At 42.1% G+C, this 21,106-nt stretch overlaps 1 protein-coding gene across 3 annotated transcripts in view; it reads right to left on the bottom strand.

Annotated features, from left to right (window-relative positions):
- The window catches only part of WNT2 (Wnt family member 2), a 48,525-nt gene extending 34,559 nt beyond the window's left edge, over positions 1–13,966 (bottom strand). The window contains exons 1-3 of one of the 3 annotated variants that reach the window (XM_061165301.1): positions 12,871–13,966; positions 10,539–10,765; positions 4,903–5,180 (exon numbers count right to left, since the gene is read on the bottom strand). In XM_061165301.1, the coding sequence (XP_061021284.1) occupies positions 4,903–5,180; positions 10,539–10,765; positions 12,871–12,953 (588 nt within the window). In that variant the 5' untranslated portion in view covers positions 12,954–13,966. The remainder of the gene's footprint in view (positions 1–4,902; positions 5,181–10,538; positions 10,766–12,870) is intronic. The other 2 variants (XM_061165302.1, XM_061165300.1) reach the window with 2 other exon arrangements.
- Positions 13,967–21,106: the final 7,140 nt, after the last annotated feature.

Here is a 21,106-nt window from a genome sequence, read left to right as displayed (position 1 = left end):
TGCTGCATATGTATATGTATTTTACGTAGCAATCCTTGCTAGGTAACCTGTCCAAGATTGTGCTCAAGTTTCAGAACCAGTGTTCTAATCCCAGAGTCCCAGCCTCCATGCTGCCTCAGCCAACATGCTGTCAGTAGCTGAGCACCCCTAATGAGCTAATAACAGTGTGAGTCTGTCCATGCTCGTGCTCAGGTGGGCAGGTGGGTCCCACTCTTTGTGACGCCATGGACTGTGGCCTGCCAGGCTCCTCTGGCAGAATACATGGGCTTCTCCAGGCAAGACTACTCTAGTGGGTTGCCATTTCCTTCTCCAGGGGCTCTTCCCAGTGCAAGGACTGAACCCGTGTCTCCTGTGTCCCCTGCACTGCCAGCAGGTAGATTCTTTACCCCCTGAGCTATAAGAGAAATGCCAATAACAATATAAACATTATGTTAAAAATATAATAGCAATAGCAACATCGGTTGCCATATGCTAATTTTTAATTACTACTCATCAGGAAGCTTACTATTTGTATCAGTCTTTATATGTATAGGTAAGGCTGAAAATAAAATTCAGGGAGGTAAAAAGTTCTCATAAATTTCCTAGTGAGTCCATTTTTTAAAGTTGTTCATTCAAACCAGAAGATTTGAATTTTGAAATCTATCATTCTTTTAAAGTGGACTCTAGAGAAATTAACAAAGCATAGAAATAAAACTTGAGAATTTAACATCTCCCCTTTCCTGTTCAGTACCATCTTGTTCAGTACTTTCCTGTTGCTTCACAGCGGCATCTGAATCTCTCAGCATGGCATTTGAGGCTCTCCACAGCTGGCCAAGACTCAGATTTGCAGCCTCAGGCCATATTAATTCTAAGTCATGAGCTCCTCTGGGACCCTTGTCATTCCTCACTTTTGATGTTTTTTCTGCTTTCATATCTTTCTGTGACTTGGAGGCCCTTCATCCTGGAAAGCGTTTGCCCTATCTCAGTCATGGGAAACCTTTCTCTCCAACATCCAGTTCTTTTATGACATAGCCTTTCTCTCCTCAACTGACTGGCTCTGTTGGGTGATTTTTCTACTATACCATATAGTATAGGGCTTCCTCGCAATTGTATTTCACTTGTCTCCCTGACTCAGATTTAGTTTCTTGTGGTCGGAACTTTGTTTTATTCTTTTCTCCATGTGACATAGTACCAGAAGCAGTGCTTTCCCCAAATTTAACCCAACAGCGCCGTACTTGCTGTGCCTTGAGTTGAAATTTTGGGAATCCCACCAAATAAGGCTGAGTTGCTTTAGGCATGCTCATGGTGACTAGAAGTTATGTTTTTTGGCATTTAAAACAAAGTTTTCCCTTTTATTAAAAATAATAATACATATTCACTGTAGAAGACTTGTGAAATTAAAGACACACAAAGGGGAAAAATCATCAGTAAACTACCTTCCAAGGGCAGCAGCTGCTGCTGTTTTTGTTTTTAATTTTTTAAAATACAGAAATACTGTGTGTTTATCTTTCTCAACAGAAACAACACGGAAAGGTAGATAAAGACAAAAGGGTGAAAGCAGAGGGTTTGAACCCCCAAGCCCAGTACTTCATGACTGTGTGCCCATGTGTTAGTCACTTGATCCCTCTGAGACCCAGTTTCCTTATTTGAAAAGCAAAAATACTAATACTATTTTTTATTCCTATAGGGGTTTTTAGAAAATCAAATTACAAAGGATTTTGATGGTCTTTTGTACACTAGGGAATACTGTATGCCTATTTTTTATTAGTATGTCAGACTGTATTTGAAGATGAGTCTCTGGGTACTTGCAGAGATCAGATTGAATCCTAAGTACCAGCTCAAACTGGATTTGTGCCTGATTCTGTACCCCAAATTACAGATAACCTTCATATCACAAAGGGAGGAAGAGGGGGGACTAACTTTTACTAAACACCTACTATGTGCCAAGTTCTCTTATGTTCACTTCCCTTGTCTTTCCATAGCATTCTGTAATCCCTTTTACATCTGAGAGAGCTGAATTCAGTGATCTAAGCCACTGGTATTGCAGGGTTAAAATGAAGGTAGGTCTTGCTTCACATCCTATGTTCCATCTTCACTATGGTAAGAAATACTTTTGCAGGAAAATATCTTTATGGAATTCCTCTTATTATGGAAATGTCCAGTGATTGAAGGGCAGTATTTGATTGGGTACATGGACTATTTTGAGACAGATTCTATCAGGAACTGTAAAAGAAGTTGGGATTGCTTCATACAGAAAGAGTGGATTACTTTAAAAGCCATTTTCTGGATCCTGAGAGGAAACAAGTGGTGGATATCAACCAAGTACCTTTTGCTTGTCATTTACCTTAACCTACCTTACAATGAAGTTTACAAGCTTTCATAGTATGGCTTTTTAGCTCTAAAAAGAACTTCTGAGAGAAGCTATGGAATGTCTTTTCCTATAAATGTTTGTTTTGAACAAGGTAGCTTTATCTTTTCAAGACTTATTAATAGCCCTATTTGGAGGTAGAAAACTAGACTCAAGATGAGTTTCAGGAAAACATCATTAGAAAGTCTGTTGAAGGTGTGATGAAAATAAAATGATATAACAGTACAGATATAAAATGATATTACAGTACAGAGACACATGAGGGTGCTCTAACCAGCTGTAAAATAAAGGAATTAAACTGCTCAAATATTAGGGAAGTTAAGGCCTGTTGTGATGGCACTGTTGAATTCTCATGTGTAGCATTGGCTAAACAGAACAATCTTGGAATAGATGGCTTTTCTTTTAAAATGTATTGGCCCAACTCCTCCCCCCCACCCCCATTTAAAATAGTAGAAAATGTTCATATTGGACAATTTGGGAAATACTGAAAAGCAAAGAATAAAAAAACAAATGAATCAATGTTGCTGTCAGCCTTGGAGGCTGGGGTTTACTAGAGCCAGGCCAGTTGGAGGCTTAGCTCAGGAGGTTTGCCTTCAAACACAGCCCAGCCTGTTCTCATTTTGATTCCACAGACCTTCTGCTGGTAAGAAGGGGGAGCAGAGGCTGGGGGTCTAATGACCGCAAGAAGAGAATTAGAGACGCATGTTTATCTCAATACATTTACTCTCATTAAAGTTCATATTCACTGACATCATGCATCTCCTTGAAAAAGTCTGCCCACCCACCATTAATTAAAGCCACATTTTAAAAAGTCAGTGTGTGCACTTTTATTCCAATCAAAAGTAGCCTCCTAAGTTTTGCAGAGTAGGCAGGAGAATATCTGAGGCCTGACAGCTGTTCACCTCTACCCAGTGAGGAATCATGTGATTTACATTAAAAGTCATATTGATTCAGAGCCTACAGTATAAGAGCTGAGATCTATTGTCTTGAAGAATGGAAACATTCAATATCTAATGACCTACTAGGCAAAATTAACACTTATTTTGACGAGTCAATGTTATTTTGGATGCAGTGTATGACCATATGCTCTTATCTTACAGATAGTCTGAGAGATCTGTCTATTGTACTTGAATAATTGAGCAGCATTCTCCTATCAAAGACACCACACTTTATAACCTATATATGTGGTATCGATGTCAAAACAAAGGTCAATGTAAATTTTTCCTTATCTGAGCCATTGCATAAACAGTAATTACCAATAGTTGTAGGATTGCACAACCGTAGTCTATATTCTTGGCAGTAGTCACTGTAAGTTCATAAATTCATGAAAATAAGGAATGTTGATTTGCAAAGTTCAAGAAGGTACTATTTGTAAACAGTTCAGGTCACACTCATCTTATTCCATGTGCTAAGCAAGACTTCTTTCCTTCCAACTTCCTTTAAATGAGATCTGTTCCCTCTGTGAGCCTAGTAAAAGGGTTTTCATCCAAACAGATCTGCATTCTTTTCTATTCTTTTTCCTATTAAAGCCCCCCTGGGGACTTTTCAATTTTATGCTGATCTTTCTTTACATATTAATATCAAGCACATTTTTATTTTGTGTTGATAAAAGACAAATTATGGTTATCTCTTCTCATTGGCAATTAGGTTATTTTAGGATGGTTCTGACTGAGTGATTAACCCAACTGGTTTATGCTTTCTTTACACAAAGGCCTAACATGCAGCATTCAGATTCTCTAGTTATTCTCGTCATGCCACCATATCCCAAAACATGGCTCATCAGTGGATTAAGCACTGGCATTAAAATGGTTTAATCCTAGGCCAAACCACCCTGAGGCCGGAAGGTGGAACCTGAATTCTAGTCCTGACATTTCTTCTGATTCTGCAGGTGACCTGAGCTCTGGAGGGTCTGTTTCCTCATCTAACAGATAGGGGTTAGGGAATGAATACTGACCAGATAACCAAAAAGGTAGGTAGGACTAGCGGTTAAGGGGCCAAAGCGCCTCTTTGGGGCATGTCTTCCCCTGGTGCATTTACTCATCCAGTAACAGAAAACCCAAGGTGGGGCTTTCAAGATGGAAACTGGGGTCTGGTTCTAAAAAGAGCCTCCCTGAATCTAGAAGAAGCCAACAAGCCATGCCTGGTGAGCTGCTTTCATGATAAGTTTAAGAGAAGATGTTCTTGGTCTTGACACCCCTTAGATACAAGCATTCACGTCCCATCGGTATGTGGGATGCATCGCTAGTCTCAGCCACAGATGCTGTCCTGTGACTACATGGCACAGTGTCCAGAGAGACCAGACCCTTGACTGTCCACACTGCCAAAAGCAGCGGGTAGGCTCTTTCACCTCCGCTGTGGTCGGGAAGGTGGAGTGCAGGGGGGATATTTCAGCCCAGTCGGTGGTATTCTGTAGAGCAAACAGCTCTGGGCTGGGGGACAGTGGGAAGCTGTGATGATAAGCATTTTTGTAACTCTCGGAAAGTTTAAGATAAGCTTGGCTTAAGTGATTTATAAGGCCATGCAGTCTACACAGTGAGCACTGTCGCAGTCCATACCTTCCTGCCGGCTCGGTTGTTGTGAAGATTCATCAGGGCTCTGGCATCCTTGCCTTTCCTTTCCTTGGCGTCCACAAACGCTCGGGCAAACTTGATCCCATAGTCAATGTTATCACTGCAGCCACCCCAGTCAAAAGTGCCCTTGTTGTCCTTGGCGGTTCCCTTCTTCTTTGGGTCACAGGAACAGGATTTTAATTCTCCTTGGCTACAGGCCCTGGTGATGGCAAATACAACTCCAGCTGAAGAGATGGCGTAAACAAATGCAGATTCCCGGCTACCTGTAATAAAAATGCTGTTCTTAAAAGTAGTCTGGAATGGCTTGTTGGGAATGACTTTCACACGATGGCTGTTCAATTCTTGTTCTGCCTCTGACAAAGAATTCTTGAAGGATTCTTTCCTAGAGCCAAGGCTTGCTCTTGAATATGAATCACTGCACTTATTACAAGCCTTTGTCAATTTGGATAACTGTGTAACAACTATCCTTAAAGTAGATAGAGTATAAAAGAAAATGCAGAAGGAGCCTGCCCTGCACACGTTAGTCTCATACATATGCCTTCTTTAACCTAGAATCTCATGTGTCTCAGAAGAGAGGCGACAAATGTATCTAGGCCTTCGTTTCCTCCTCTGCACCATACAGTCTGAATTTTACAATTCTACCGTTCCATAACATATTTTGGTATTCATGCCACTACAGCTCTCCTGGAAAAAACCTTCCGGGCATCATTGAGGACACTTATATGCATGTAAATGATTATTACTGAAATGCTGAATTCAAAGTAATCTAGGGGCTGAGGTGGGAAGACAGTTCATGGCAGTAACCATCCCCTCTTGGCATCAACTTGCACAAGTTAAGGGAGAGATTTTTGGAGGCAGTATGCAATATCCTTGAGTTACATGCTACGTCTAACTATTAAGGTGAATTTACTTTCTTCTGGAACACCTGCACTAATCACTGGTATTGGGTGAAAGACAGTGAAAAGCTTTTCTTTGGTTTTTCTGGAAGGAAACAAATTTACCGCTTATAATTAGACCTGGGCAAGAACCCTTCGGGGTGCTTTCTTAGAATTGTTCTTTATTAGAGCACAGGCTACTTTCACTTACAGACTGAAAGGTACATATTTCAGTGCAATAACTACATTAAATTATTTTAATAATCTGTAGTAACTCATAACACGGTGTTGTGGTATAGTGACAGATATAAGGCTCTTTAGGGTCTGTGTGCACCTCATTTTTCAAGTGGAGCTGTATTTCATTGTTATTAGCATGCCTTTTTATTAATGGTTGCTGCAGCAAATATATTAACAATCAAACTAGAAGCTGAACAAGCTAATGCCAATGCAAGGCAGCAAATGGTGAGCCATTTGGTGACTCAGTATGTCAAAACAAGTGTGACTTTTTGAACCACGCAGCTGGGAGAACAAACCACCTTTTCGCATCGAAGCCCTACTTGTTTCCGCTTGTCAGTCAGTGCTAAAATTTATTATTCATCCCTTGCAATATTTGCTCTGCTAGTCTCATTATTAAAAATCAGGAAAACGTATCTACACCATATTAAATGGCACTTACCTCAGCCTTCAAAAAAATCTCCCCTGAAACCTCTAATCATCAAACAAACCAAGAAAAGGAATCAATCATGCCTTGAAGTTAAGTAGAATCAATTATATGAATATTTGCCATAGGTAGCAGGTAGTGCTCTCCGGAGAGAAATGTGATGGTCATGGGAGCTGTTTTAGAATTCCAGATTATATTATAAAGATCACAGATTATTTTCTAAGTGAAACTGAGATGTTCTGTAAAAAATGGTGACTAATAGATGGAGATGTGGCTTAATCTCTGGTAGCAGCTTTCAGATATATAAAATTTTTATCTTACCCATTTTACCATTTTCTTTTCATTTTACCCATTTTCTTAAAATACCTTGTCCATAGTCATCCCATTGGTCTGCTAAAACCTGGTTTTGAATTTGGAGTTCGGTGCCCATATTTAGAGATATCACATGGGGGGAAACTCTCAAATGCATAATCTATTTACACTAATCTTACTTTTTAAGGAGAAAGAAGAGAAACTTTAGGAGGTGGTCTTTTAGGGGAAAGCTAGGGAAGATGCAGATGATAGAATGTCAGTGACCAGACAGTATTTTGCAAGTTGGTAGAGGAGTGAATTGCCTACTCATAGACTGCATCCTGGCTTAACTTGCAAACAAGTACATTGACTTATTGGCTGAAAGAAAAAAAAAAATCACTCAAAATCAGCTACATTTCAGAAATAATTTCCAAAGCAAAACCATCACCTTTCTGAATATGTGTCATTTATTATTCAAACTCATTACTAAATAGTTAGATATTTGTTTATTTAAATAAAAAATAGCACATGGAATGACTTTTCATTTTACCTCCAGATGTTTTGGTATCATGTAGATACAGCCTTAAGATGTTTTCAGTTAAGTGTCTTAGATGAATCACTTAAATGCTATGTGCAAAATAGTAGCACATTTCAAGAGTTGGCTTTGTAACAAAATAAATTTTGATCTTAGTCCTCTTAGAAAAACTGATTCTGCTTAAAGCCATTGCAGTATTAAACAAAATCCAAATCTGAATGGTGATATTTAGACTTCCTATTATGTTACTATTGAAGTTTCTCTAATTTTTGGTTTGAGATAAGTCAAGCAGTGTTTACTCAGTGTATAGGCTAGCATAGGTGACTGGGAGGGCAAAACATTAGAAGCTAGGCTTTCTGGAAGGCTATGGATTGTGCAGCTCTTTTTTAAAATGCTTGCTTCTTTTTTAAAAGCAAGGATGCTACCTAATGAACTTTTTTTGTTTAAGGCTTACTCTAGAATTCTGGCTGCTACTGCTAAGTCACTTCAGTTGTGTCTGACTCTGTGCGACCCCATCCCTGGGATTCTCCAGGCAAGAACACTGCAGTGGGTTCTGGAGGTATATGCAAATTCTTGTAGGATTATTTTTAAGTTTACTAGTTCTGTCTTTACATATCTCTGCCCATGTCTGGGGACAGCCAGTTCAATGAGCAAATTACAAAAGTTCCTAAAACTTGTTCTGGTCTTACTGTTGTTCTCTGAAGCAAAAGAGGCAAATATCCTCCATTTCTCTGTGACCACAGGGTATGTTAGTAACTTTTATGTTCTCCTCATCTATGGTACTGCCGTTTGTCTTTCCTATTCATCTATGAGAATATTTAGGTTTCCGAAGGAGAGTCCTTTACAACTCTAAGATATGAGTTTCCCTCCAAGCAATTAATTGTAAAACTCTTTGGATAGCTTCATTGGAATTTTGTGATTATTTCCAGGATAAGCTACCTTAGGCCAAATTCAGCCTTCCCATAACCAACACAAAATCATCACTGACAGTCACAGGAGTTTACATAAATGTCCAGGAAGAAATCTGGCCTTCTGTGAAGATTGGAAAGAAATTGTGTAGCATGAGTGTTCTAAGTTTTGAGTGCTTTGGCAGAGCATTCGGCTTCATATGAAAGAAATCTGAAGGAAATACAGTTATAATCTCTAATTTACCTGAAGCCTTCGATTGAATCAAACTTGTTATGCTTTCTCTATTTATTACCTTTTCCCTCTCAGCCATGGTACAGCTCTGAAGAAACAAATATTGCTGGTATTAAGTTAAAGTATTTTATGAATGAATCTCCAGCTTTGGGAGATATACTGTCTTTAGGATCAGTGGTCAAACTTGCTTCCTTTGATTTGTGATCTGGAGGGGTTTTTTTCATTATGGAGATTTTCATAGACAGACTCTGTAGGTGATCATTTTATAAATAAGAGGTACTCTTAATTTGTAACCATTGGAGATGGTTGTGAGAACTCTGAAAAGGAACACTCCTAATACATCTTAAATACCAAGAGCCTGTACATAATATATGCAAAGATTTCTTGTGCCAGATATTTGCAAACTCTCTTTGACAAGGTCCAGCACTTTGATTGATTCACTGGTGAGCTAATCTAGGTGAAGTCTTAAAATTCCATGTAGCTGAAATTTATTATTATCATCCTCTCAAAAATTTTGCGATGTCATATCGAAACTCCAAAAGGAATGCAGAAGAATATAGTTCTTAAACTAGAGAATAAAATTGCAGAATATCGCAGTAAATTAACTTTAGGGATACACTAAGAGTGAGAGCACTACGCCCTTGGGGGATTTTTAGAGACATTCAGTTATGCGTTTGGCCTCATAAAACCCTAAGGCTATGATGATTACATGATAGAAACACCCTCTGTTAAGCATTACCAAGCGCACAGCCCAAATGATTTTCTTAGGAAGGGGGTAGGGGAGGGCGGTGGGCAAAAACAAGAGGAAAGTTTCCTCTTTCTGGGGTTCACACATAGACTGTTGTGTTTTCAGTCAGGTTTCCCAGTAGCAAATGGGATGTGTGGCTTCTTGAAGAAGCTGCTAAGGCCAGGTTAAGGGATGGGTTTTTATTTTTTAAAATGGGATTTGATTTTCAGTTAATTTTCTCTGCTTGTATACAAGCTAGTGAGCTACTTTCCACATTCAGAATATTTAAGTTTATTATGTAATTAGATAATTTTCAATGTGCTTGCTAAAAAAAGTAAAGAAACCACAGGCGTACCCCATTTTATTGCACTTTATTGCCCTTCATAGATACTGTGATTTTTTTTTTTTAACAAACGGAAGCTTTGTGGCAACCCTGCATTGTCAGATGACAACATTTTTTGAATAAAGTATTTTAAAATTAAGGTATGTACATTGTTTTTATAATAGTTAATAGACATGTATACATAATACAATATACATATATATAATTTAAACATACCTTTTATATGCATTGGGAAACCAAAAAAATTCATGTGACTTGCTTTACTGTAGTGACTAGTGATCCAGAACCAAACCTGCAATATCTCCAAGGTCTACCTTGATGTATTCATGGTTCTCACCCTACCTTCTATAAATATGCTTCTGCCTAAAAGGTACCTGGAGAATAGGTACTCACTGCAAGTTTATCCATTCATTCATTCGACCATTCAATGAATGAGTGCTGCCTACAACATATGAGATACAAGCTAGGTGCAGAGAAGGCAGAATGAGCCCCTGCCTTACAGAATCTACAGGTTACTGAAAAAAAAAAGTTTAGGAACAGAGTGACCCAAGACTGAGTAGCTGAATGGGAGGTCAAAGGTGACAAGCAGAGGTTTCTCTTTGCTTCTCAATCACACTGATTTGTTATCGTAACAATGACCATTTATGGCCAATAAAAGATGTGGGCATTCTTTCCCAATCTTCTGCTAAATCCTTCTGGAAGGGTCAGGTCCCAGAAATAAGAGTTTAAAAGTCAAGAGTGCTCTGTGGCTGCTGCTTCCTTTTCTCCTAGAGACAAAATCTGAACCTAGAGGGACAGGCAGGGTTATGACGGGACACGGATGGACAGAGCCAAGGGACCTGACCCATGACCAGCCTCCTCCAAAACTTTAGACAGGCTTCTTGATTTCTCGAGCCCACATCTGTAAAATAGGGCCAATGGCACCCAACAGAACAAGCTTCTTGACTGAACAGAATGTGAGACAAGACGGGCAGGGACTGTGAAGACCAAATAAGGGTGTGTGCATGTGAGCGCAGAGCCCATGAGCTGTGTGAAGGCGAGAGACTTACTTCGGAGTAGGACCCTGCCGAAGAGGCTGTGATCCCTGTCCAGGGTGTTGCAGTTCCAGCGGTGCTGGCGGAACTGGTGCTGGCACTCCATCGTCCACTCGGTCACGCCCAGGCTGATGGCACGCATCACATCCGGGTGTCGGTGGCAGAGCTGCCGTTGGTGGCTCACCAGGCCTGGCACGTTGTCACACATCACCCTGGAGGAGCCACTCGTAGCTCTCATGTACCTGGGGAGGACCAACGTTGGGGAGAGTACTGAACAGCAAGGCCGTGCAGGGTGTCTCCCCGGAGTGGGATAAGTTCAAAACAGCATTTTAATATGAATTCTTTATCCTTTAGGGGATATTAGAAAGCAAAATTTGCTTTGTTTTGTTTTTTTAAACTAAAGTTCACTGGAGAAGTGGCATGGCAGGTATGGTGAGTGATCTGGTAGAAGCCACCCCAAAACCAAGTGCTGACTGTTTCTTGGCTGTGAAGCCAAGGCCACCAGATGAGGCTCTGGGCAGAGTGGGAGAGGCGAGGTCTGCAGTCCAGGAATGGGGTGAGAGCGGAAGGGCCAACAGGTTTTCGGAAGACATTTTTCTCAAGAAGGCTCTGATCTCAATACACAGTGTGTCCAGACTTGGCTTCGGAAGAAGTGGACCTTTAGAAGCTCTTCACTGCCATTTTGTTGATCTGATGTTTAAGTGTCTTAAAGAAACTGTCTGTCTAATCAGCCCCTGATGCTACACTCTCTGCACAGACATGCCATTCTTTTCCTACTAAAGAATCCTTTAAATATTTCCATTTTCCAGCTCTTTTTGGCTTTTATAGAGAACCCTTGGAAAAAAATCTTTCTATTGTTATTAAGGATACTAAATGTTTGGAAGAATCAAACAGTGTTATAGCTTCATAAAGTACTTTTGAAAAGAAACTTTAACAAAAAATTACATCATCATCTCTACCCAGATGTTCTCTATTAGTTGTGAAATGTTTAGAAAGGTACCTTTTATATAACCCAAGCTGCCATAGGTGTCTTTTGAAGCGATCAAACAGGGAGAATGTCTTTTTCTTGTATTTTCATTATTTTATATGATCATAAAATTGTTACAGCTGTGACTCCCCAAAAATATATTTAAGTGACAGCTGAGAGACAATGTGACAAAAAGCCTGGGCAGTAAATAATGTTTATACACCCATGGAAACAGAAATAGTCATTTTATTGAAAAATGGTCACTCTGATAAATCAATCTTTGATCCTGTGTCAGCAATGTCAAGGCTAAACGCCTTTCTGTTCAAAGCAGCTTAGGAAGGAATTGAACCCCTCTTCCTATCAACCCTTTGCCTTGCTTCTTTGGAGAGCTTGTGTCTTCCTAAAGTTTCCTGCTCTAGTCTTTCATTTGGCCAAGATGCCTTACTTTTGCCAGATTCTTTAAAAAAAAAAAAAAAAAAGGCACTTCATAACAGATAACCGATCTTTCTAAATCGAGTTTTAAGTGTCTGTTCTGAAGTTTTTAGGTGCAAAAACGTTAGAGTTCTCAACTCTCTCTTCTCAAGATCAGAAGGAGATGGAGAAGAGTTTGTGGGTGGGGAGAGCTTCTCCCCTTGTAACATTTAAGGATGATAACCTGTTGAGTTTCAAAGTTCCTTCACTCTGCAAAATAGACAGAAGGTCACCATATAAAGGCACAGCAGCAAAGTTACCCTTTGAGATGACTGGTTTCTAACGGGGTAACGTCTTAGAGTCCCCGACCTCCGGAGCTTTCTATTAAGGCGGTAGTCTCTACCTGGGGGCAGCAACACGTTCTTCCGCCCCACTGGGATGAAGCACTAGGAATGTGGAAGGACGAGAAATAATGCAAAATCACACGCAATGGGTTCTACGGCTCGCGCCTGCCTGAATTGGCCTGTCGGTGTACCTTGAGGGTTTTGCCGGGTGGGAGCAGAGGGCTACGATTGTAGTTTTGGAGGTGAGTTTACACGCGCGCGCGTGCGCACGCAGACACAGACGTCTGTGCTAGTGGAGCCGGAGACCCGGCTAGCGCTTGTCTAAAAGATCCCGATTTTGCTGTCACTCAGCTGGATCCAAATAAACCAAACATCCGAGCTCTCGTTTGAGGGGCAATGTGTGTGTAGTGGGTGGGGGTAGTGGTGGAAGGATTGGAGTTGTCAAAGCCGGAATGGCCTTCCGAGGAAAAGCGAAGGGATGATAGGAGAGGGCAGCCGCTGGGATCGGGTCGGAATCCGTGACTGCCACGGCCGCGAGGAAGCGCCGCCGGGAAGGATCTGTGTGACCAGTGCGGTCTCCATTCCCATCTCCAAAATCCCTCGGCGCCCGTGCGCGAGGACTTACCACCATGAAGAGCTGACCTCAGGGCTGAGCCAGGTAAAGAGCAGAGGGAGCCAGAGCCAGATTCCAACGAGACAGGCGTTCATATTAACCCCCTTGCGTCCGCATCAGGTCAGACTCCGTGTGCGGGCGCCATGCGTGCCCGGAGCAGAAGCGCTCAGCGCTGGGAGCGCCTCGTCACGGCCGCCGGCGCCTCGCCGCGCCCCCGCCCCCCGTTCGCGTCTGCGGCGAGTGGCGAGACTCGCTGATAAAGTTTCAAGCGACCAGCGGGGCGAGCGATAAAGGCCAGCTCGGGCCGCCTCGCCCACAGCCAATTCCCTAGGCGCGGCGAGAGCGGGCTGCTGGAGAGCTCTGAGCGCCTCCCGCGCGTCCCGGTCCCTTCAGCTCCCTGCCCGCCCAGGCGCAGCCGAGGGAGGGGGCGCTGCGCCGGCTAGGGTGGCGGAGGCGGTGGGGGGGCGGTGTTTTATATAAGGCTGGATGAAATGATGGCAGGAGAGGTCTGTGGGTGAAGTGAGAAGTGAGGTGGAGAGGAAGAAACAGCTCTGCGTGGCCTGGAGCACCCGCGGAGGCAGGCACCTTTCGGGAAGCTCCGGGTCAAAGAGCATCAGTGGGTTCCCAGCTGCGGGACCGAGCGCTCCGGATAGGCGAGGCTGCAGAAGTCCCCCAGCGTGCAATGTGGGGAAATGAGGCAGAGGGAAAGGAGACAGCTGTGTGCTGGAGGCAGAAAGCCAGAGCTGATTTTCAACTCGTTCCGCCGCTTCTCTCCCTAACACCGAAAGGAAGAGCAAACACTTGTAAATTTGGAGCTAAGCAGAGCAAGGTTGGGGAGGGAGGGGCCAGGCCTCAAGAAAACGAGGACCTGTGGCCTTGATTCCTCCGTGCTGGGCTTATATACAGAGCTCTCTGGGAGGGGAGCCAGGAAGGTCCCTGACCCTCCGGACCTCACCCGGGCGTACTCAGCCATAGCGTCTGGGGAAGATGCGGCTTTTACGCACACCCAGCTCCTCCCTGGCGCAAAAGACCACGCAGGGAGGAAGCGAGGCAGCAGGAGCCTGCCGAGGGTCCGCGCCCCAGCCCGGGTCGCACCTCCTGTCGCCCGGGAGCTCGGCTTTTGCGCCTGGCGGAGGTAAAGGGGCCATCGGTCCTGATCTGAGCCCCCGGAGGGCCAAGAGAAAGAGGCTTGAGCCCGCGGGTGGAGCATCTTGAGCAGCAACTGGCTTGTAGCCCCGCCGTTTATCACCGGAAAGGAAGGAAGACCAGGAACTCGCGGCGGCCGTGAACTGTTCCATTGCTCTTTTCCTGGGGCGGGGGGGACCCGCCGCCCGCCCGCCCGCCCGCCCGCGGAGCATGCCTTGGGGAATGTGTGTGCGTGTTGGGGGTTGGGTGGGCGCTGTATTGTTCGCAGGGAATGGAGGGGTGGCGGTCCAGATAGGAAGGACAGGCTCTCCCCACACCCTACTCCTAGAGCTGAGACTGGCCGGAGCATCAGCTCTCGCTCGGCGCGAACGAGGTGAGAAGCTGGACGGGACGAATCTCAGAAAAGCCAAAAACCTGAAAGATGCTGTCATCGCCACCCCTTTCCCCCCACCCCCTTCTCAACCGCTGGTCCCTGGCAGGTCCGGCCCCTCCCAGGCTGACCCAGATACATCCCCGTTTGGGTCCGGAAAGGGAGGGGAGGGAAGCAAGCACCGCGCCACCCACGACTCGGGAAGAGCAGGGCCCCGCGCCAGGGCCGCTCCATATCGCTGGGCCGCGACCCAGGGGAAGTTCTGATCGGTCTGTGCCGGGAGGGAGGGAGGGGCCGGGGAGGCGCGGGTTGTGTTTCTGCTGGTTGTGTGTGTGTCTGTGCGCGGCGTGGCGGTTACGGGGAGGAGAGTGATGTGAAAGGCACCAAACAGCAAGAAATATCTCATTTACGTCTATGCTTTGCTCATAAACCTTTTTCCTGGCTGAAGCAGAAGAGTAAGCTAAAGTTGACTTCCATTCTCCTTTGTCCACGGTCCCTGCACTTCTCCCAGCGACTAGTGAATACTGTAGAGGTGTGGGTGTGTATTTTGGGAAAGGTAGGCAGTTGTACGCTTTTCTCCTGGACAGTGAGATCTGAAACTACCTGCAAAACTCAAGTTCCATCCACCTCAGCGCATCTCCCAGCTGAGGGGAGTTAGATATACATGGAGGGTGACTATCAGCTTAGAGGCCTTTCCTTCCCACCCAGGAATTATGGACTGGCCAGGAGATCTGCCCTTCAGTTGTAGATGAGGCCAATGGAATGACTTAAACCTGAAACAGACCTCCTGGAATGAGATCAGGACCATCCCCAAAACTAATGAAATCCACTCCAAAGGACTTGATCCCGGGGCAGGAGAAGTACCTCATGACTTGCAGAGAAGAAGTCAGCCTTGGTGAATGGCAAAGGCTAAAAAAGTTCAAGAAAAGCTAAATCCAGATGTGAGAAAGGTTCACATAGACACTTCTTCCTGTCCTATCTAGAAGCAGTCTGGACCAGGTGACTTGCCCCTTCCAGGCCTGTGATTCTGTCTCTAGCATTCTCCACCCCTATTCTCTTATGATCAACTGTTAGCCCTGTACAAATTCTCTTCCTGCCCAGCAGGTCTGACTTTCCTCCCACCTCCTCTGTACTGAGATGGAGTGCTCACTACTAGAAGCTGGGAAATGCTCAAGAAAATTAGGAGGAAAGAAAGTTATTACAAACCTCACCTCTCTTCCAATGAAAACTACCATTCTAAGGAGGAGTTAAGTAAATTGCACATGATTTCCACCTTGCTATAGCAGCTGATGAGTTAGGACAGACAGAGTTCAGAGTGCCTTTAGATCTGTGTATTTAGTATCCCATTTTTCACTTCTCATTGAATTGATTGTAAAATTCATTTACTGTATACAGAACCCAATTCTCTTTCTGGATATTAATGTTACTTTGCTTGTAACTTTAGTATAGCATTGTAGCCAAATGAGTCAGTCTATTTTCTTAGTTAGATCCATTGTTTGTCTAATCTCCCAGGGCAGAGAGAAAACTAATTTACTAGCAAGCCATCTCCACCCATTAAAAATGGACAGTTACTTCTTTAACCAAATAGTCATTTGTGTTTCAGTCTGAACTGGCTTCTTCCTAAGGCAGTGACCCCGATTTAGCTACTCACTAACCAGTGATTCAAAAGTCTAGTATTTCCAACTTAGAATCAATGATCTTAAAAGAGAACATTGTGTATTAACAGAGCAGATCAAGGAGGGGAAAGAAAAACTGTATTTATTTTGCTTTCTAAATCTAGTATTATTGTATATATGTAATGATACAAATAATGTATCAAATAAAAACACAGAATATATGTCATTAAACCTTTTTCATTGCTAAATCTGTGCATCTAAGAGAATCATATGCATAACAAATTTATAAATAAAAGAATCTAGGAGTGACTAAAGGGAAAGGGAGCAAGCCCTTAAGGGCAATGAAAACACTCTTCAAATTTCAAACTTAACCTTTATTTTTATTTAGATGATTCTCTTAGATGGATACAGTTAGCAGGAAAAAAAAGTTTTAATGATATATATTCTGTGTTTTTATTTTATATACTCTCTGCATTCATAGGACTTCCCTGGTGGCTCAGACGGTAAAGAATCCACCTGCAGTGCAGGAGACCTGGGTTTGATCCCTGGGTCAGGAAGATCCCTTGGAGAAAGGAATGGCTACCCACTCCAGGATTGTTGCCTGGAGAAATCCATGGACAGAGGAGCCTAGCGAGCTCCAGACCATGGGGTCGCAAAGAGCTGGACACGACAGAGCGACTAACTTTCACTTTTACCTATTCTTTGTCAGAAATTGCTTTTATGAAAATTTCTAATATCAATCATTTAAATCTCAATGTGCATTTAAATTAATGGGCACCCAAGACTTGCCTATTACTTACCTATTACTTGCCTATTACTTAGAAAGTAATAGGTACCTGACTTGTTCTCCTACTGAAAAAAACTATAAGACCTGCACAAAATGATAAGGCAGATCTTTTCAAGCACTGGGTAATAGGCAGCACACAGCTATGATCTTTGACAGACAGAAAACACATGAAGTGTGCTCCATGAACATCTCATAACTGTCCTGGTTTTTGCTGAAGGACACTTATGGGGGAGGGGGTGGTGCAAGTAGAGCAGTGGTCTTAGTAAGAAGGGAGGGTTTGGAGGTCTGGGCTGTTGAAGTGCCTGAAATGGGCAGGGTAGAATATCTGAAATATCTGAATATAGGTATCTATAGATATCTGAATATCTGAAAATATATAGCTGTGAAAAAGAAGGCCCAAGAAATCTGCATGGAAATTAACCCCGAGTCCTTGGCCAAGAGCTGAGCTGAATGTAGCCGTGACAAGATGATGCAAGGCCTAGCAGAAATTGCTTGCTGCATGTCATGCAATGTTGCAAGGCATTGGAGTTCCAGCTCAGTGAGGTAGAGAGAACTAAACACTTCCTTGAGATGCGACAAAGACCATCTTTAAGGGTCATACCTTAGTTAAAAAGTATGTTTTAGAACAAAATTCAAAATTTTGTTTCCCCGTATTACAAACAGTACAAAGAATAAAAGTCAGACAGGCCAAGGGGAATTTACAAGGATAGCACCGACACCCACTGAAGGAAGACAACAGTGATCTTACAATGTTAATACAATAAAAAAACAATAGGCAAGTGAAAAACCAGAAAAAACATGATCCATACTTAAGAAAAACTAGTCAAAAGAAAATTCCTTTGAGATAGCCCAGTTGTACAAACTGACAGGAAGGAATTTTACAGTAACTCTTAAAGCTATGTTGAAGTATTAAGGTCACAATGAACAACTAATTGGAGAATCTCCGTAGAGAAATGGAAGCCATTAGAAATAAATGAAAATCTAGAACAAAAGTACAATGTTTGAAGTGAAAAAGTCACTGAATGGGCATCACAGTGGAATGGAATTGACAGGACAAAGGGACAGTAAACTTAAAGGTTGTTGTTTAGTTGCTAAGTCATGTCAGACTCCTTTGCTACCCCATGGACTGTAGCCCACCAGGCTCTTCTGTCCATGGGGTTTTTCCAGTGAAGAATACTGTTAGAAGTTACCTAATCTGAAAAACATAAAGAAAAGACATTGGAAATAAGCAATAAAACATTAAATAACTGTGGAATAAGACCAAGCAGTCTAAATACTTGGAAAAGTGGAGTTACAGAAAGAAAGGAGAGGAAAAAAATGTGACAAAAATATTTGAAGCTATGTTACATCAGATTTGTCTAGTATCATAAAACATATCAATTTACGGACCCCAAAACACCAAGCAACATAAGTATACAAAGCATATTACACCTTCGTACATCATGATCAAACAATTTAAACTCAAAACAGGAGGACAAAAGTCTTTAAAGCAGCCAGAGGGGAAAGATACTTTAAATATAGAGGAACAAGAATATGTGTCATAAACTGACTTTTTACTAGCAATAATGGAAGCCAGAAGACAGTTCAGCAACATCTTTAAAATGCTGAAAACAAAAAATGGTTCACACTGAGTTCTATAATCAGTGAAAATATCTTTCAAAATTGAAAGAGGAGGTCTTCTTTTGTTCTTTCCCTTACCTTGGGAAGAGGCTACAGTTCACGAGCAAGGGCAGAATTGAGACAGGGCAGCCCAGTGAAGTCTAAAACCAGCTTCTGACAGGACCAAACCGGTCATGGCTTCTCTGTTTGCAAGACAAAAGAAAATGCAGCCCTGCTCAGAGGAACATAATTTCATTCTGGGTCTCTACAAATTTTTATCTATTATATCTAGCATCAAATCTAAAAGTTACAAAAAGCAAAATAAAACCCCATAAGCAAATCAACAGGAAATAGGGATAGACCCACAAATAATTTAGTTTTGATTTATCTGGGGACTGCAAAATAACTAAAGTTTAAAAGTTCAAAAAATAACAGATAATTTTAACGGAGAGCTGGAACCCATGTTAAAAGGCTTAAATGAAAAATCCTAGAACTGAGGGTGGGGGTAGGGGGGAAGTTAAGACTGAAATTGAGAATGGGTGGGTTGAAGAACTTTCTAGAACCAGCAGAACAGTGGACTGGTAAAGAAGAGAAATGAATAAAAAGTATTCAGGTTAATGCACAGAGAGAGAGAGTTAAAAGGGTATAAAAATACAGAACATAAGATATAGCATAAGAATGTCTAACCTAGTTGTAATTCAAGATCTAGAAGAGTAAGAGGAGAGAGAGAATAGGACTAGAAAATATTTCCAAATAAGATTTTCCAAATTGCTGAAAGAAATCAAACCACATATTCAAGAAATCTATCAATTTCAAGCAGAATAAAGACAGGGAAAACCAAATCACACAAATGACTGACAAAGATGGGGAAAATATTAAAGCTGCATCAAAAGACAGACACAATGGCTTCATGAGAGAAATCCTAATATATGACTGGCTTTTCAACAGAACCTACTGAAATCAACAGAAATTAGAAGATAGTAGAATGATATCGTAAAAAGGAAAGATGAAGGACTGCCAAACTGGAATTCTATAATCATTGTAAAGATCCTTCAAAAATGAAGACAAAGATGGTTTCAAACAAAAGCTAAGGAAATAAGTATTAAGTCTGTTCTTTAAGCTGAAGGAAAATTATACCAGATGGTATTATGAAATTGCAGAAAAGAATGAACACTGGGAAGGGTAAGTCTATGGGAAAATATAAAATAATATTGACTATTGAAACAACTATAATATCTTATAAGGTTTAAACCATGTAGCAGGAAAACATATAACATTATCACAAAACACAGGGACTCTGATTCCAGGTAAGATGGAATAAGTACAATCTGTTCTGTTTCTCCCACTGAGTACTGCTATAAAATGTGCAAGGAATGCAGAGGGAAGCTATTCGATGACTCTGAAAAGTGAATGGTAGCAGTGAAGCATTCACTTTGAAAAGTGAATGGATTAAGAAACACTGCCATTTTAAGTTGACTAAGTGATGATAAGTTTCTTATTTTGTATCTCCTCTGGTATCATGCAGCCTAGACCCAAAGCACCCAAAAGCTGGAGTAGGGTGGAGAGATCTACAGGGACAGTCTCTGGAATTTTGATTCAAGGAGCCTAAAAGGAACTCCTAACATACTCAGAGAGAGTGGGGGAAATCCCCTCATTTCCCCCACCCAGCCCCCAATGTCTCTCATACCTCATGCCCTAGAAAGTTGATGTTGGCAGTAATGGTGTTAGCAGCAGCAAGGACCCACATGTGCCTAAAACTCTTAAGAGATGGGAAAATTCCTCTCCACACTGAAGAACTTGGTACCAAGAAGGTGGGACAAAACTTCTTTGCTTTTCTCCCCTTTCCCTTTCTCTCCTGCTGTGTGGCTCCAGAGGGTATAGTCACAGGAAGCATATGACAGACTGAAACAACTAAAACCACAGTTTCTGGACAGAGGACCCAAAAGTATCTAGAAAATCACATACAGAATGAAGAAAGTAATCCCACAAAGTTATATGTGAACTCCTATGCTTGCCTCCCAGGGTATGCACATGTGGATCTGACTCTAAAAATCATACTTTGAGAGAAGAAAAATGGGTTATACCCCCGTCAGGTCCCAGATAAACCACTGGGTTTTACACATGGGAGGCAGGCATGAAAACAGCATTACAAAACTTTGAAAACTGAAATGTTAATAATACCAGAGCAAGAACCCACAGAAAAGTAAGGTGGTCAGAATTTTTGGCCTGAACCCAACTCGCTTGATTATGTGCTACAACAGGAATATCAACATTCTTCATAGGATTTAAACAAGACCTAGAGTCTCAACATTCTATTCAAAATGTCCAGGATGCCAAAAAATTACGTGACATATAAGGAACCTGTAACATTCCAACTTGACTAGAAAAGACAATGGACAGACACTGTTTCATAGGTGACACAGATGTTGAAGTTATCATAGACTTTTGAAGCAGCTATGATGAAAGTGTTCCAAGCAGTAAAGATGAATACTTTGGAAACAAATGGACAATAGGAAACATCAGGAAAGAAATAGAAAATGGAAAAAGGAACACAGAAGTTTTAAACTGAAAAAATATGTACCGTCTTCCACAGTGAGACAGCGAAATATCTCACTGAATAAGGGCAGTAGCAATATTGGGATGCAGAAAAATGTGAGTGAACTTGAAGTCATATCAGTAAAAATTATCTAGTCCTAACAGAAGGGGGGAAAAAAAGAGTGAAAAGAAATG

The sequence above is a fragment of the Dama dama genome, chromosome 18 (assembly GCF_033118175.1).
Source record: "Dama dama isolate Ldn47 chromosome 18, ASM3311817v1, whole genome shotgun sequence".
In the NCBI taxonomy this organism is placed as follows: domain Eukaryota; kingdom Metazoa; phylum Chordata; class Mammalia; order Artiodactyla; family Cervidae; genus Dama; species Dama dama.
This window is presented reverse-complemented; position numbering and strand designations above follow the sequence as displayed.